Raw genomic sequence first — 12,945 nt, forward strand, 5'->3', positions numbered from 1 at the left:
TGCTGAACCAGAGACCTTCACCGTCCTAGTTTGCTCAAGTCCAGCATTTTCTGCCAGCGCAAAGTTCACCCAACCCTTGCTTTAGGAAATCACAAGGAAAATCTGATCAGGTGTCGGTGAACATCAAGCACGGGTTTGTACGTGGTGGAGCTCAGCACGGCAAGTGGGACAAGACGTGCCTGGAGGCCCTGTGAGGCCAAGGCTTTCCATGACCCGGGTTATGTGCTCCTGCGGTAACGTACACCGTGGGTGTGCTCATGGAAGTATCAACTCTCACAGAACGCACGTGCTGAAATACATCCAGAAATGGTTTTGTAGTCACTCCTTTATTTAGATATTTCATTTAAAGGGAAAGCTAAGGATGTGGCTGAAGAAAAGGACTCAGCCTTGCTTTCAGTGTTGGGAGGAATAAAAGGGGTGAGCATCTATCAAGAGCCCTGCAGGCTGGGTCAGGCTCTGCTGACACAGGTCAAGATCTTCTGAGACTGTATTCAGTATTTTTTAAATCTCAGTAAAATTGTGGTTGATATTGGGAATTTTTTCCACTGTATTTTAATTTACCCTTGTAGAAATCCAGACTGATGCTCACCCCAAGACTGGTCCTTAGCATAGGCTTGATATTATTAATGCCACACTTGAGCTGTACTCAAAGCCAGAAATCTTGTGTTTCCTTTCCAAAGAGCTGTAAATATTGAAGAGGTGGTTCTGGAGAAACAGCTTGAAAAGAACAAAGGAGAAAGGGCACTTAAGGAAATAATGTCAGCACAGTGGTGGGCATAAAAGGGATTTTTAATGTCATTACTTGGCTGCCTTTCAGAGAGACCTCTGAGGTTACCTACAGATATCACAGGGCCTTTTGCCTTGGTATAGGGAGGGTTGACTTTTTTCCCCTCCCTTTTCCCTTTTAGTATCTTCAGTGTTTGCCACGTAGGCAGTGACAGCAGCCTGCGGCTTGAGGAGGGTTTCTGCAGCAAAGGTTTCTCCGTTCGCTGTTCAGGGGCACAAAGGCAGATAGAGCAGCTGCAGCCGAGCGCTGTAGCAGAAAGGCTGGTGACCTTTCCCTGCTGCCCTTGGTTTGGGTGGATGCTGCGTGGTGAGAGCCCAAGCTCCAGAGCACAGCTGAGGATGAGGAGGGCAGTTTGCAGCCTTTCAGGTGCTTGGCTGGATGCCCTGGGCTGGGCTTTTGTAGCCTGTTTAGTTTGCGGTAGGGTAGCCCGGCTGGAGGGCCAGGAAGGAAAATGCAGCCAAGCTGCTGAGTCTTGTATCTTCAACCCTTACACATGGTCTCCACCAGGGTACTGAGCGGACAGAGCTGGGCTGCTTAGGAGTGAAATCTTTTTATCATTGCTGTCACTCTGACACAGAGCTGGTGTTGGCATTGCTTTTCTCGTACCTCCTGTTCCCCCCAACAAGCTCTGTTGCAAAAATCGCTTTCCCTTGGGGGGGTTGTGCCATGATTTAAAGTGACCCAGAAGTTGTGCTTGTTGAATTGTTCGTTAAGTTTTACCCCCGTTTCCAGACCGCAGCCTGGTCCCACACAAACGCTCTTTCATGTAAAGCACCTTGACAGAAGGGAAAGTGATGAGGAGTAGCCACCATGCGTGTGTGACTTCAAACTTAGGGTTCCAGTGGGCTCCCACTAAAGCTTGTACCAGTTTTGCACAGGACTCGGTGAGTGGAGGATCAGGGACAAAATAAGGGGTCAGGCAGTTCTGAACAGGGTTTGGTCCAAAACAGCAGGATTTGGTTCCTTTTGAACAGGGGAGGTCTGTGTGGGAGACGTGGACTGTAGGACCCTGCTTGTTTTGCTACGGTTTTCCTGAGCACAAGCACCTTAGAGCACACCCTCCTGCACTGAAAATGAAGACGTCATGAAAAATAGAAAGCTAAGATTCAATTAGTGTAAGTCTCTGTTTTTTCGAAGCACAGAGGGCTATTTCTATTGCTAATGAATGCGGACAGCGCTGCAAGTCTTGATGAACCACGGTGTACTTCAAAAGATAGATCCACAGCCTGTGAAGTTGTTTAAATTCAATGGGAGTTTGCAGGAGGTCCAGCTGTTTAATGTCGCTGGGTAGAGTCAGGCTGCGGTGTGCTACCCAATAAAATAATTATTTCATGTTTTCCAGGAAAGAAAGGAGAGGAAAATCATCCTAATGGAATCCCCATGGAGGTTTTTTATACGGTTTTCAAGGCTAAACTTTTTGCTGCTCCAGGCGTTGAACTTGTAGAAATTAAACCTTTTCTCCTCTTCTGTTTTTTTTGTTGTTTTTTTTTTCCCTTCAGGAAGAGGTCTGTCCTAGAGTGGAAGGTGAAGGCACTCAGTCCTGCCTCTGGGCTTCCGCGGTCAATGTCAGAGACAAGTACATTTATGTGACACAGCCTAAGCAGAACAGAGTACTGATTATTGATATCCAGAGTCAGAAAGCCATGCAGGTACTTACAAGGCGAATGCTTTATTCCGTGATGGCAAAGGACTTTGTGGTGGGACAAAAAAATAGATCTTTGCCCAGTGGATCTGCTGACATCCTAAAAAGTTGGGTCTCTGTTGCTTTCAGCAGTGGGGTCACACTATTTGTAACCTCACAGGCAGGAAAAAACTCCTTTACAGGCTGTTTATCATCATCTCAGGGCTGTGTGTGCAGCCAGGCTTGCAGCTAGCGTGGCAAAATCATTCTGGAACAAATTTCTGGCTTACGCTTCTTGAGCCACTGCCTGACCTCGGTTATAAGCAGGTTGGGAAGGATGAACTGGTGTGGGTATAATTCAAGCAGAAATTGGCCCCTGATCTGCTGGCTGTAAGTAACACCGTAAGATGGAGTGATGTCTAGGCTGAAAATGCCACCAGGCAGCCAGATTCTTCTCCTAGTGGTGCTGCTGCTGCTGATCCCCCAAGTGATTTGAAGGCAGAGCTGCACAAGCGGCCGTACATGGGAATGTCTGCAGTAACTCCTACAGTATTTGTCATGTGCCTTTGGGGTGCTGGGTAAAAACCTGTCTCTCTTTTTTTGAAGTCTTTGGATGTCGACCCGTTACCAACCAAATTACATTACGACAAATCCCATGACCAAGTCTGGGTGCTTAGCTGGGGTGACATGCGGAAGTCCTCGCCGACGCTGCAGGTGAGTCCTTGTGCGCCTGAGCATTTGCCCTTCCTTGGCTTGCCATCATCAGTAGCAAGCTGGGGGCTGCTTGGTAGCAGGTAATTAACATCGTTTAATGGTCTGGATATAAAGCTGCTCTTTCATTTGCATATCTAGTGTGTTTTATTCATCCCTCCTCCGACCATCCTCACATATTTTTCCTGCTGTTTAATTTGTTTTTGAGCGATGGCTGTGCCATAGGCTGGCAGCAGGATGGCTTTGTTGCCAAGGTCTGTTTTGTTTTAAGGTTGATGACAGAGCCAAGTGTCATAAAGTCCTACAGCAAGGGCTGGCAGCTGACTGTGAGCGGTACGAGCCTGCGATGCTCCGGGTCATTTGTGCAGCCTGCGTGAGCTTTTTAACTTGATTGAGGTCTAAAAGCAGTGGGTACCAAGAAGCCACAAAGAGCATATGTTCTGCAGAGAAACCCAGTACTCCTCAGGTTACTCGTGCTGGTTCGTGGGAGGTGCAAGTCAGGCCGAGCAACACATTTAAGAATGAGCCTGAGGCAGGGAGGGACTAAGTGTGTGTTCACTGCAGAGCTGCAGCACACCCTTCTCGGGTGTTATGATGACTGGGGTGTTTTTCTGTCTGCAGAGAACTTGAGGGCACTGCATATAAGGGAAGCATTAACAGGTGAATGAGTTGTGCTGTGCCTGAAGACTGGTAACTCCTTCAGGATCGCCGGCCTCGCACCCTTGTTGAGTGATGAGCAAAGCCACCCTGGTCTCCAGTTTGGTAGAGCAATTGACCTCTTCCTGTCTTTCACACAGAAGGCCGGGTTTTCTGCCAGTGCACTAAATAGCTGCTTATTTCCCTTAAACTCATTTTGTCCCTTGTCTCTCACAAGCCTTCAGCCTCCTTTTGGATGATGATGGAGTGTAACGTGGTAGAATTGTTTCTTTCATAGTAAAATGCAGAAGAGAGCTCTCTAGGGCGTGAAAAAGGCATCAACAGCAAAAGTAAAACCTCAGGGACCAATTCTGTTCCCAGCTGTCACTGACTGCACGGGAAGGGTGCCAGTGAGGTCCCTGGAGCTGCTCCATGCCCAGCATCGTCAGACCCACGGTGACACTGGGCTCTCTGGGGCACAGTAACGCACACAGGTTTGGACAACTAAATTAGCTTCTGTTTCTGGATTGCCCTGGAGATTCACTCGTCTGTTGGCGGTACAGAAACACGAAATGCAGGCATCTAACTAGGCGTTTGGCTGCTGCTGTGTGTCGTATGACGGAGTTGCCACCAGAGCTGATCTGATCCATTCAGACATACCTTTCTCTAGCAGTTATTTTCTGGCACTTGCTGCCCAGCCTTTCTGAAAACAGAGGTGTCATGTCACTCCTCCTGCCAGAAGTGTTTCCTTCTAAGTCTACATGAAAGCATTCTTCAACAGGTGGAGGAGAGCTGTGCTTTCTGACCTAAAAACCCTATAAAGCTGGAGGCTACGTTAGTCGTGGGGCTGCCCAAGGCTTCCCTGGAGAGGATGCCCTGTGAAGGTGGGACGAGCCGTCCCCACGAGCACGTGCTCCTTCCGAGATAAGGGCCACAGCCTGCAGACTTGCAATAGAAGAGGGATGCACCAGCAACTCAACATGGGCATTCTCAGGAAAAACTCCGGAGAAAAGAATGGGGGCAAATAAACAAAGGTTTCTGAGGCAGTGCCACCAGCTTGGCTCACCTGTGGACGAGCAGTTCCCTGTACAGGGTATAAGGAGACAAAATGGGCTCTCTTTACCCTTTCTGACTTAATTTCTTCTATCCAGCTGTGAGACGTTTCTGTAATTAAAGGAGAGATGGCACAAGCATGTGATTATTAAGAAGAGCACACCATCTGCACAGCTGGAAACTTGTTACAAGGCTCCAGCTCCCAGACAGTGCTTTTTGTTATCTTTATGAAGTGCAGTTACACATGTAGGGAATGAGATTAGCATCAGCATCTGCAGATCCTTCCTTTTTTCTGACCCTCTGTCCCAAAAGGTGGGCAGTGACTAATTTGGCAAAGTTTGTTCTAAGAACCTGCAGTGGTTAGTTGCAGGAGTGCAATAAAATACCGTTTTTAACAAAGATGCTGCTGCAGAGCTTGGCGTAAATCTCCACGTGTTCTTTGGAAGTCAGGGATTTATCACAGAGCCCGTGCAGCCAGCTAATGGGGTGCTGTTGTTTAGTCGTTACCGGCTTGTGGGAGGCAAATGCCTGGCCTCAGGAAAGCACTGTGCACGAGTGGGCATCCGTCTTGAGCAATCTAATTGGGAGAACTCGAAATGGCACGGCCAGAACAGCTGCCTGAACTAAACCTCGTAGGGATTGAGCGTTTCCGTAATGAATTACGTGGCTATAAATTCAAAGCAACTACTGTTGGACATCAGAGTGACAGAAGTTCCTAATGATGGACTCAAGTCTTCTTGAACTGAGCAAACGATTTGAGTATTTAACATTTTAATTATTAAAAACTTGTACCTCTCCGTTTGCGGCGCAGGGGAGGAGCTGAGTTCCCTTGGCCGTGGAGGTGTGCGCTGTGCTGGGGGACAGCACAGGACAGGACAGCCAAGGGCCTTTCTCTGCCCTGCCTTGGATTTTATATGGGGTGGTGGGTGGATGAGCTGTTCTCCTCCTTCAAAGTGATAATTAACAGCTGTAAGTTAGTGTGTGATCCTTCAAGCTGGTGAGTTATTGCTGTGCATTTAAGTGAGATTAATAAATATGACCATGAAATGTTTATTTTAGACAGTGAGGAATAAATTATTATGGTCTTGGTGTTGTCATACTACTTCAGCTCCTGCATGACTGCTCTTTCTCGAGATACAAACGTCTTACAAATGTCGAGTTGTGTACTTACCTTACAGATGTCAAGCCTCAAATCCTATTTATTAGCACGTCTTTTTCAAGACAAGCTACACCAAACAACATTTTAAAGTCGTTAATCAGTTTGAGTCTCCTGCGTCCCTGGGAAAAGCCACTCAGTGCCGTGTCTGACTGTAATCTGTGTTTACCTTTCTGCCTTACTCGCTGCTCTGCCCATACTCAGCCTTGTGTGTGTTTATTGTAGGTAATACCAGAGGCGAGCGCCGGGGAGGATCAGCATGTTATCCGCACGCCGTTTGAAGGAGTGGATGATTTTTTTATACCACCTACAAATCTAATTATTAATCACGTTAGGTAAGAAATTATCTTAACGAATAGCAGCAGTGACCATGCTGCTCTCTCCTAGTGGGCATCCTCCTCTTACAGCCCTTAGCGGGTGAATGAATTCCTGATCGAGCTGACTACTCTTATCCCCTTTTTCATGTGTGGAATGGAGAAATGGTGGAGCAAACTACCAGTAGTTTTTCAGTGAATCAATGAAACGGCAAGAAACAAACCTGGACTTCCCTTAGACCATGCTGGGGACTTCAAACCTCAGCTTGGTCAGCTGTGCCTCCTTGCAGCAAAGCAGGACACACTGCCCTGGCTTGCTTGGGCCGGGAATTTGATGGCCAGAAAGTTGCCTTCCCTGACTCAAAACCGCTTTATGGATCTGGGCAGAAGCCTGTGTCAAAGATTTGTTGCCTGGAATGGTGAAAGTTTATTCTGCCTGAAACATAAATCGTGGTTCTTCCACATGTTTCCAGCCTGTTCAAGGACTGGATCTCTGTGTGAGGTGTGTGGTTTGAGCAGAAGAATGGTGTGCACCGCATATTAAAACACCACCTCTGTGAACCATCAGTTCTGAGTGCTAATGTGCTGTAGTGGTTAATGAGATTGTCTAACTAACGTACTAATAACTTGGCGTAACACTGGCTGCTTCCCAGCAGGCACAAGAGGCTGCCATTAACATTATCAAAATTGATGATAACTGCACAGCGATTTATACGATTCTTATCACGTTGTAACATAACAACTGTTTAACCATCTTCTGTCCCCAGGACAGTTTAACTATGATAAACACTCAAAAAATCATGATGTATCTCCTTACGTTAACCTTAGGTTCCCTGCAGTGTGCACCGAGGACAGGGGAGGTCACCCTGAAATGAGTATGTGTCGAATCTGATGCAAAATAAATAACTTTGCTTCCTGAAACACAAAATAACAACAGATACTTCATGGCTGCAGTTCTTAATTCTTCCCTACCTCATTTTTCCAGTTCTCTTTCCAAATATTGTTGTGGCTAATAATAGTGCCAGGAGCTAGGTGAGTCTGAGGGATGTTAAAGCCTGAGATGACAAGGTGTGGTCTGGGTTCAAAGATAGGAAAGTGGAACAATTACACTTTTCTTTTTTAATTGTCTTTTGACTTCAGAGCAATTAATTGCCTGTATACAGATGATCTTCCGTAAGAAATATTAAATGCAGGTAATTGTCTGTAGTTTTCCACATGCAAAGCAGAAAATGCTGTGCCTAATTTCCTATTTCATTTGTTCGGGGCCAGATCTGTGTCCGTTCCCTCTCACCCTCAGCACAGAAAAATAATTGCTGGCAGTCTAATGAGACTTGGTGAGATCATGTTCTAAATTCTCCCCTCAGAAACAGTAACTGGCAACACCAGCCCTTCCCAGGAAGGTGAATATTTAAGCAATCTTTTCCGCAAGCCAGAAGACATTTGTATGCAAATGTTGCTGCATATATATTTCAGCTGCCTGTTATTTCAGATGGCTATCTAGGAGTGCATCCATTTTTATTAGCTCCCAGGGTAGATCGTTGTCTATTAAAAACTCTTGAAGTGCAAGGTTTGCTCTGAGATTTCAGATCGCTGCTTTCATGCGAGCGCCGCGCCTCTTCTGCAGTTGTGCACACATTAAACACCTTCTGACCCACTTCTTTAAATTAAAGTCTGTGATAAGAACCCTTTTGTAACTTCTTGGGGCATTTGGCCAAGTATTAAGGAAGTCCTGAGAAAAAAATGCGGTAAGGGAAAGCATTTTTTTCAAGTGTACTTCAAATGCATCCATCCAGGAGAACTACAAGTGTCATATCCAATTTCCCCACAAACAGCGCGCCGCGAAGCTCCACTGCAGGCACTGTGTGAAGTCTCTAATGGATGTGAGTGTAATGGGGAAATGAGAGGCTCAGCCCAGTGATTTTCATGGGATCATACACTACATTGGCTCGTTCTGCAGCAGTGAAATCGTTGCCAGATGTCTCATTGACAGATGGATTAAGAATAAAGAAATAAACCCAGTGTTTTGAGCAAAATAGGTATTATCTGCACGCAAGCACCTTGTCCTCCACATTTCACTAAATATTTTTACATCTTTCAGGGAAGAGATACAAAACTAAGCACTCACTTCATTTCCTCCTGCCTGCACTGAATGGCTGAAAAGATACTCGATGCAAAATGCGTTTCCGTAAGTCAGCATCAGTGACCTGTGAATCCAGGCAAACACAAACAGGCTGTGTCTGTGGGCTCTCAAATTAAGCAGAAACCTTTCTTGGTGATTCTTGACCTTTTCTTGTCTTCAGCAAAGGTCAGATGTACTGCAGCGTATATCTTTTACGGAACATTTCTTCTCTGCTTGCTGCTGTCTGCCCTCTCTTGAGACAGAACACGAACACCCCTTTTCTTCAGTGCACCCTGGCTGGTTGTGTGCCTCGAGAAGGGTTTTACACCTTCCTTGGGCTGGTGGGACGGTGCCTAACAAAGTCCTCTGCACACCTCGGCCTCGCCAGCTCCTGCAGTGCTCCCTGGGCACCGCACACCCATCACAGCGACCCTCTGCTGCTGGAATTGAAGAGCTGAGGTTGGACATGCTCTTCACTCGGTTGTTACACATGTAGCTCGAGGTTGCTCTCTGGCCCCAAGCTGGCAGGGTTATGCTTTGCTTTGGGTGCTTCTGTTTGGGCCTTGAAGAAGTCTGGGGTGTATTTTGCATTACATCTCTCAAGACCTGAATCAGATCAAACACAAAACTGGTCAACAGTGGCCTGAGGAACACCCAAGTCGATGTCATCCCTGTAGTGAATCGATCTGCCCAATAAGATGTCATCTCTTGAAGATGTTATTCAAACACCCAAGCACATTTTTAAGCTTCCAGGATCAGGTTGCTAATTTTAGCTGAATGATATACCTCCTTTTAGCAGGTTGAAGAAGCACTAAAACAGGAGGGATTTTGTACAGAAAAGAGGCAGCATTATTGCATGTGCTTACAAAAGCAGCAGGATGGGGTTTCCCAGTTCTGCTGACTTGTTCTTGTCTCCAGAGGTGACTTCAACATCATATTTTCTGTTGCAGGTTTGGCTTCATCTTTAACAAATCAAAATCGGCAGTTCACAAAATCGACCTGGAAACTGTGACCCACATCAAGACTATCAACTTCAACACCTACGGCTGTGTACCACAGACCATGGCCTACACCCACCTGGGCGGTTACTTCTTTGTCCAGTGTAGGAGGAGCCGGTCGGTGGCCGCGTTACCGCAGCTCATTATTGACAGTGTTACCGACGCCGTCATCGGCCCTAACGGCGACGTGTTGGGCACGCCTTACGTCTCACCAGACGGACGCTATTTGGTCAGTGCGGATGAAGACAGTGGCAGGATCACAGTCCAGGTTCTCACTGTCCGAGGGGAAATCAAGTTGATTTATGACTTACAAACCGACATACACGTATCTGATCTGACATTTCAACCCTCTTTCACTGAAGGCAATCAGTACTATATATATGCTACTTCACATTTGCAAACAGATGTGCTTTTTGTAGAGCTGTCAACGGGGAAAATGAATGTACTGAAGAATTTAAAGGACCCTATCACATCCAAAGACTGGCCCTGGAGCAGCTACAACAGAATTCTGAAAGACAGTGGGTTATTTGGACAGTATCTCCTTACACCAGCTAAAGAGTCATTGTTTGTTATAAATGGGAGGCAAAATACGTTACGCTGTGAGGTTTCGGGTATAAGGAGGGGTAACACAGTGGTCTGGGTTGGAGAGGTATGAGGGGGCAATAGCAGTAGAGCCTTTGGCGGGCAAGTACCGGTTGGACCTTTACACTGCGACAAACGAGCAGTAGCGTTGTATATTTTTACACTGGGAGAAAAAAACAAAAACAAAAACAAAAAACCCCTGTATAGGCTTCATGGTACCACACTGGTCTACTTGCAAGTTTTATAATATAAGGTATGCTCTGCTAATAGGAAGTGGATTTGAAGGGATGTTTTTTATTTGGGGGTATGATTTGTGGTTATGAGCAAAACGCTGGGAAGCGAATAATATCTCCACTGAGAGATTGTGTAAGCCACGAAACCTAGTGATCCTGTAGAACAAATCAGATTTTGAGTTGCCATACCGAGGAGCTTTTCTGTTGTGTTCAAGCCATCCATTTTCCTCCCTGTGTACCTTGCCCGTTAGCTGTGCTGGCTACCCCACCCCACCTCAGAGAGGCTGCGGTTAAAATTCACCTCTGGATGATGGGGGAAACGAAGAATCAGAGAGTGTCTTTCAACGCACAGAGACGTAGGAGAGCGATTTAATGAGAACTGATCCGTTTTCTCTGCAGGATGGCTTTGGGAGGAGTCACGGGCATGATTTCAGAAGGAGGCGAAACAGGGATAGGAACTGGCAGCTCGCTTTCTCCTGCGCTTAATTTTGCTCTTGGCACTACTGAAGGCAGTGTCACGAGTCCCCTCCTCTTCTGTGTGACTGCATCTGAGAAATTCGGTGTGAAATATCCAGGCCATTAGAGCGGGTAACAGCCAGGGAACATAGAGTCTGTAAAAAATGTTGTTGAGAAGCGGGCATTCGTCTTTCAGCAGCTTTTTGTGAGTGCGGTCAGCTTGGGCACAATATGCAAAATCTGCTCTTTGGGGGCAGCGAATTAGTTATGGTTATTCCCCTAGGAGGCAGCAACACTGCTAGAAGTTGTTGGTTTCTCTCATTAAATATTTAGTAGCACTGAAGTCACTTGGTTCATCGTAAAATAGTAGCTACAGCAGCAGAGGGTATTTTTAATAGAAGACTCACTCATTTTCTAGTCATAGCCTGAATTCGCCTGTTTCTTTCCAGACATCCTGGGAAACAATTTTCCGTTGCGATATTTTTTCCCCCATTTATAGTGCACTTGTTTATAGTCAATTATCTTTTAGTTATGAGCAAAGAGATTCGTGTACACCCAGCTGAATTACTCTAGAATGCAACAGCTGGCATTGAGAAATTTCAGTTGAGTTGCCATAAAACTATAGATCTGTTTGCCCATTTGGAAGATATAAAAACTTTTCTAGTTGTGTTTTTGTAACTTTCCGTATCCATCACCATGAAGTAATGAGGGCAAGAGCAGCTGTGGCTCCCAGAGACCATCACTGCCACCGTATCTCACATACTGCCTTGAAAATGTGGTCTCGAGGTGGGTGAAGACTCTCTCTGAAGGTAAATATCTGTGGCATCAGAGCCTCCCATCAGCCTTTCAAAAGACCTAGCTCGTTTTGCCAATGACCTTGTTGCCCAGAGTTTGTATGAAAGCGGCTGCTGAACGCATCCAGTGATGTGTAGTGGCACAATCATTATTTTCCAACACGAATGTTTAAATTCACCCATTTCACGGTGCACATGGAGGGATTTTAAATGAGAAGGATGCAGACGAACACTGGTAATCTCTGTTTTCAATGTTAAACCTTACCAAGAGAGTCACATTTTAGCATGGCTGTAGACCTGAAGTAATTTAAACCATTCCGGTTCTGTAGAGAGTATCTAAAAATCCGTTCAGACAAGTGAAGAAGGGGAGCTGAATCCTATGAATTCATTAAACGTAGAGTCCTTGAAATCACCCTTCAGCACTCACAGGCTGAACCTACATCTCTTTTCGCTTACGAGCCATGGGGGTTAGAAGAGACTATCCCCTCATTGCCACACAGACATGGCAAAGAGATTGGCACAGCCCTCCTTGAGCAACGCATGGTGTCCGTGATCTCCTCATCAGGTTAGCAAACATGCCCACGTCAAGGAAAGGAGAAGACCAGCTCTGTAAGTACCTTTAAATATGCACAACTCCTTTCTGAATCGAAGCTGTACCCATTCATCGCAGCCATCCTAAATGTGTTTTACCAAGGCCGAACACTGCTCTTGTGTTACCTTTTATGACTTCTTGAAGATTTTGTTACGCCGATGGAAAGTTTCCCTGTAGAGACGTTCATTGTGTCATAGATCAAGCAAATATTACTTTTTTAAGACTATTTAAAAAACCCTGTATATATCTGTTCAGGTAAATATTCTTGAGGCTGGTTTATATATAGGCTGTGAAAGATGTGTAACAGACCTCACTTCTTCCTGTTTGTCGCAAACTATTGGAATAGCGTTCACTTGAAAAATCCCACTCGGACCTTCCAAAGATGTTCCCTTTCTTCCCTCTTCAGCCCAGGTTCTGGTGATGTGTTTTCTAAATTATCCTAATGGTTATATATCATACTTAGCAAATGAAGTACAACTTAGATTGTCCACACTACTTGTGAACAGTTCCAATGACAGTCGAATCTGACATTAAAGTGCTGCACATTTGTTACTCTGATTTTATTTATTATTTTTTTTAATGACACAGGAATCTTATATATATACCAAAAAAATATTTCAACTCATTTTTGCCTTTCAACTACGCCAAAAAGAGTCATTTCCTTGTTTGCTGTTTCATTTCCCCTCCCTTCATGTTCTCCACCAAGTCACAATTAATTCCTAGCTAATAATTAATTAATCACAGTAACTAACTGAAATGAATTTGAATTAACAATCATTGACTTATAACACTTATATATCTGCTGGGTGTTCTGGCACTAGAATCATGAAAAAAATGACCCCTGGCTGACAATAAGACTCCAGTCCCAAGATCAGATGTGTTCTCCATTCGTC

The 12,945-nt window shown here is 45.4% G+C and overlaps 1 protein-coding gene across 1 annotated transcript in view; it reads left to right on the plus strand.

Moving 5' to 3' along the window:
* The window catches only part of FSTL4 (follistatin-like 4), a gene marked incomplete at its 5' end in the record, with an annotated part of 39,223 nt that extends 29,070 nt beyond the window's left edge, over positions 1-10,153 (plus strand). Inside the window, 4 exons of the mRNA XM_010133395.1 lie at positions 2,287-2,436; positions 3,015-3,122; positions 6,190-6,299; positions 9,348-10,153. Of these exons, the coding sequence (XP_010131697.1) occupies positions 2,287-2,436; positions 3,015-3,122; positions 6,190-6,299; positions 9,348-10,050 (1,071 nt within the window). The remainder of the gene's footprint in view (positions 1-2,286; positions 2,437-3,014; positions 3,123-6,189; positions 6,300-9,347) is intronic.
* Between the last annotated feature and the right edge of the window lie 2,792 nt (positions 10,154-12,945).

Source organism: Buceros rhinoceros, unplaced genomic scaffold (assembly GCF_000710305.1).
Source record: "Buceros rhinoceros silvestris isolate BGI_N320 unplaced genomic scaffold, ASM71030v1 scaffold17643, whole genome shotgun sequence".
Lineage (NCBI taxonomy): Eukaryota > Metazoa > Chordata > Aves > Bucerotiformes > Bucerotidae > Buceros > Buceros rhinoceros.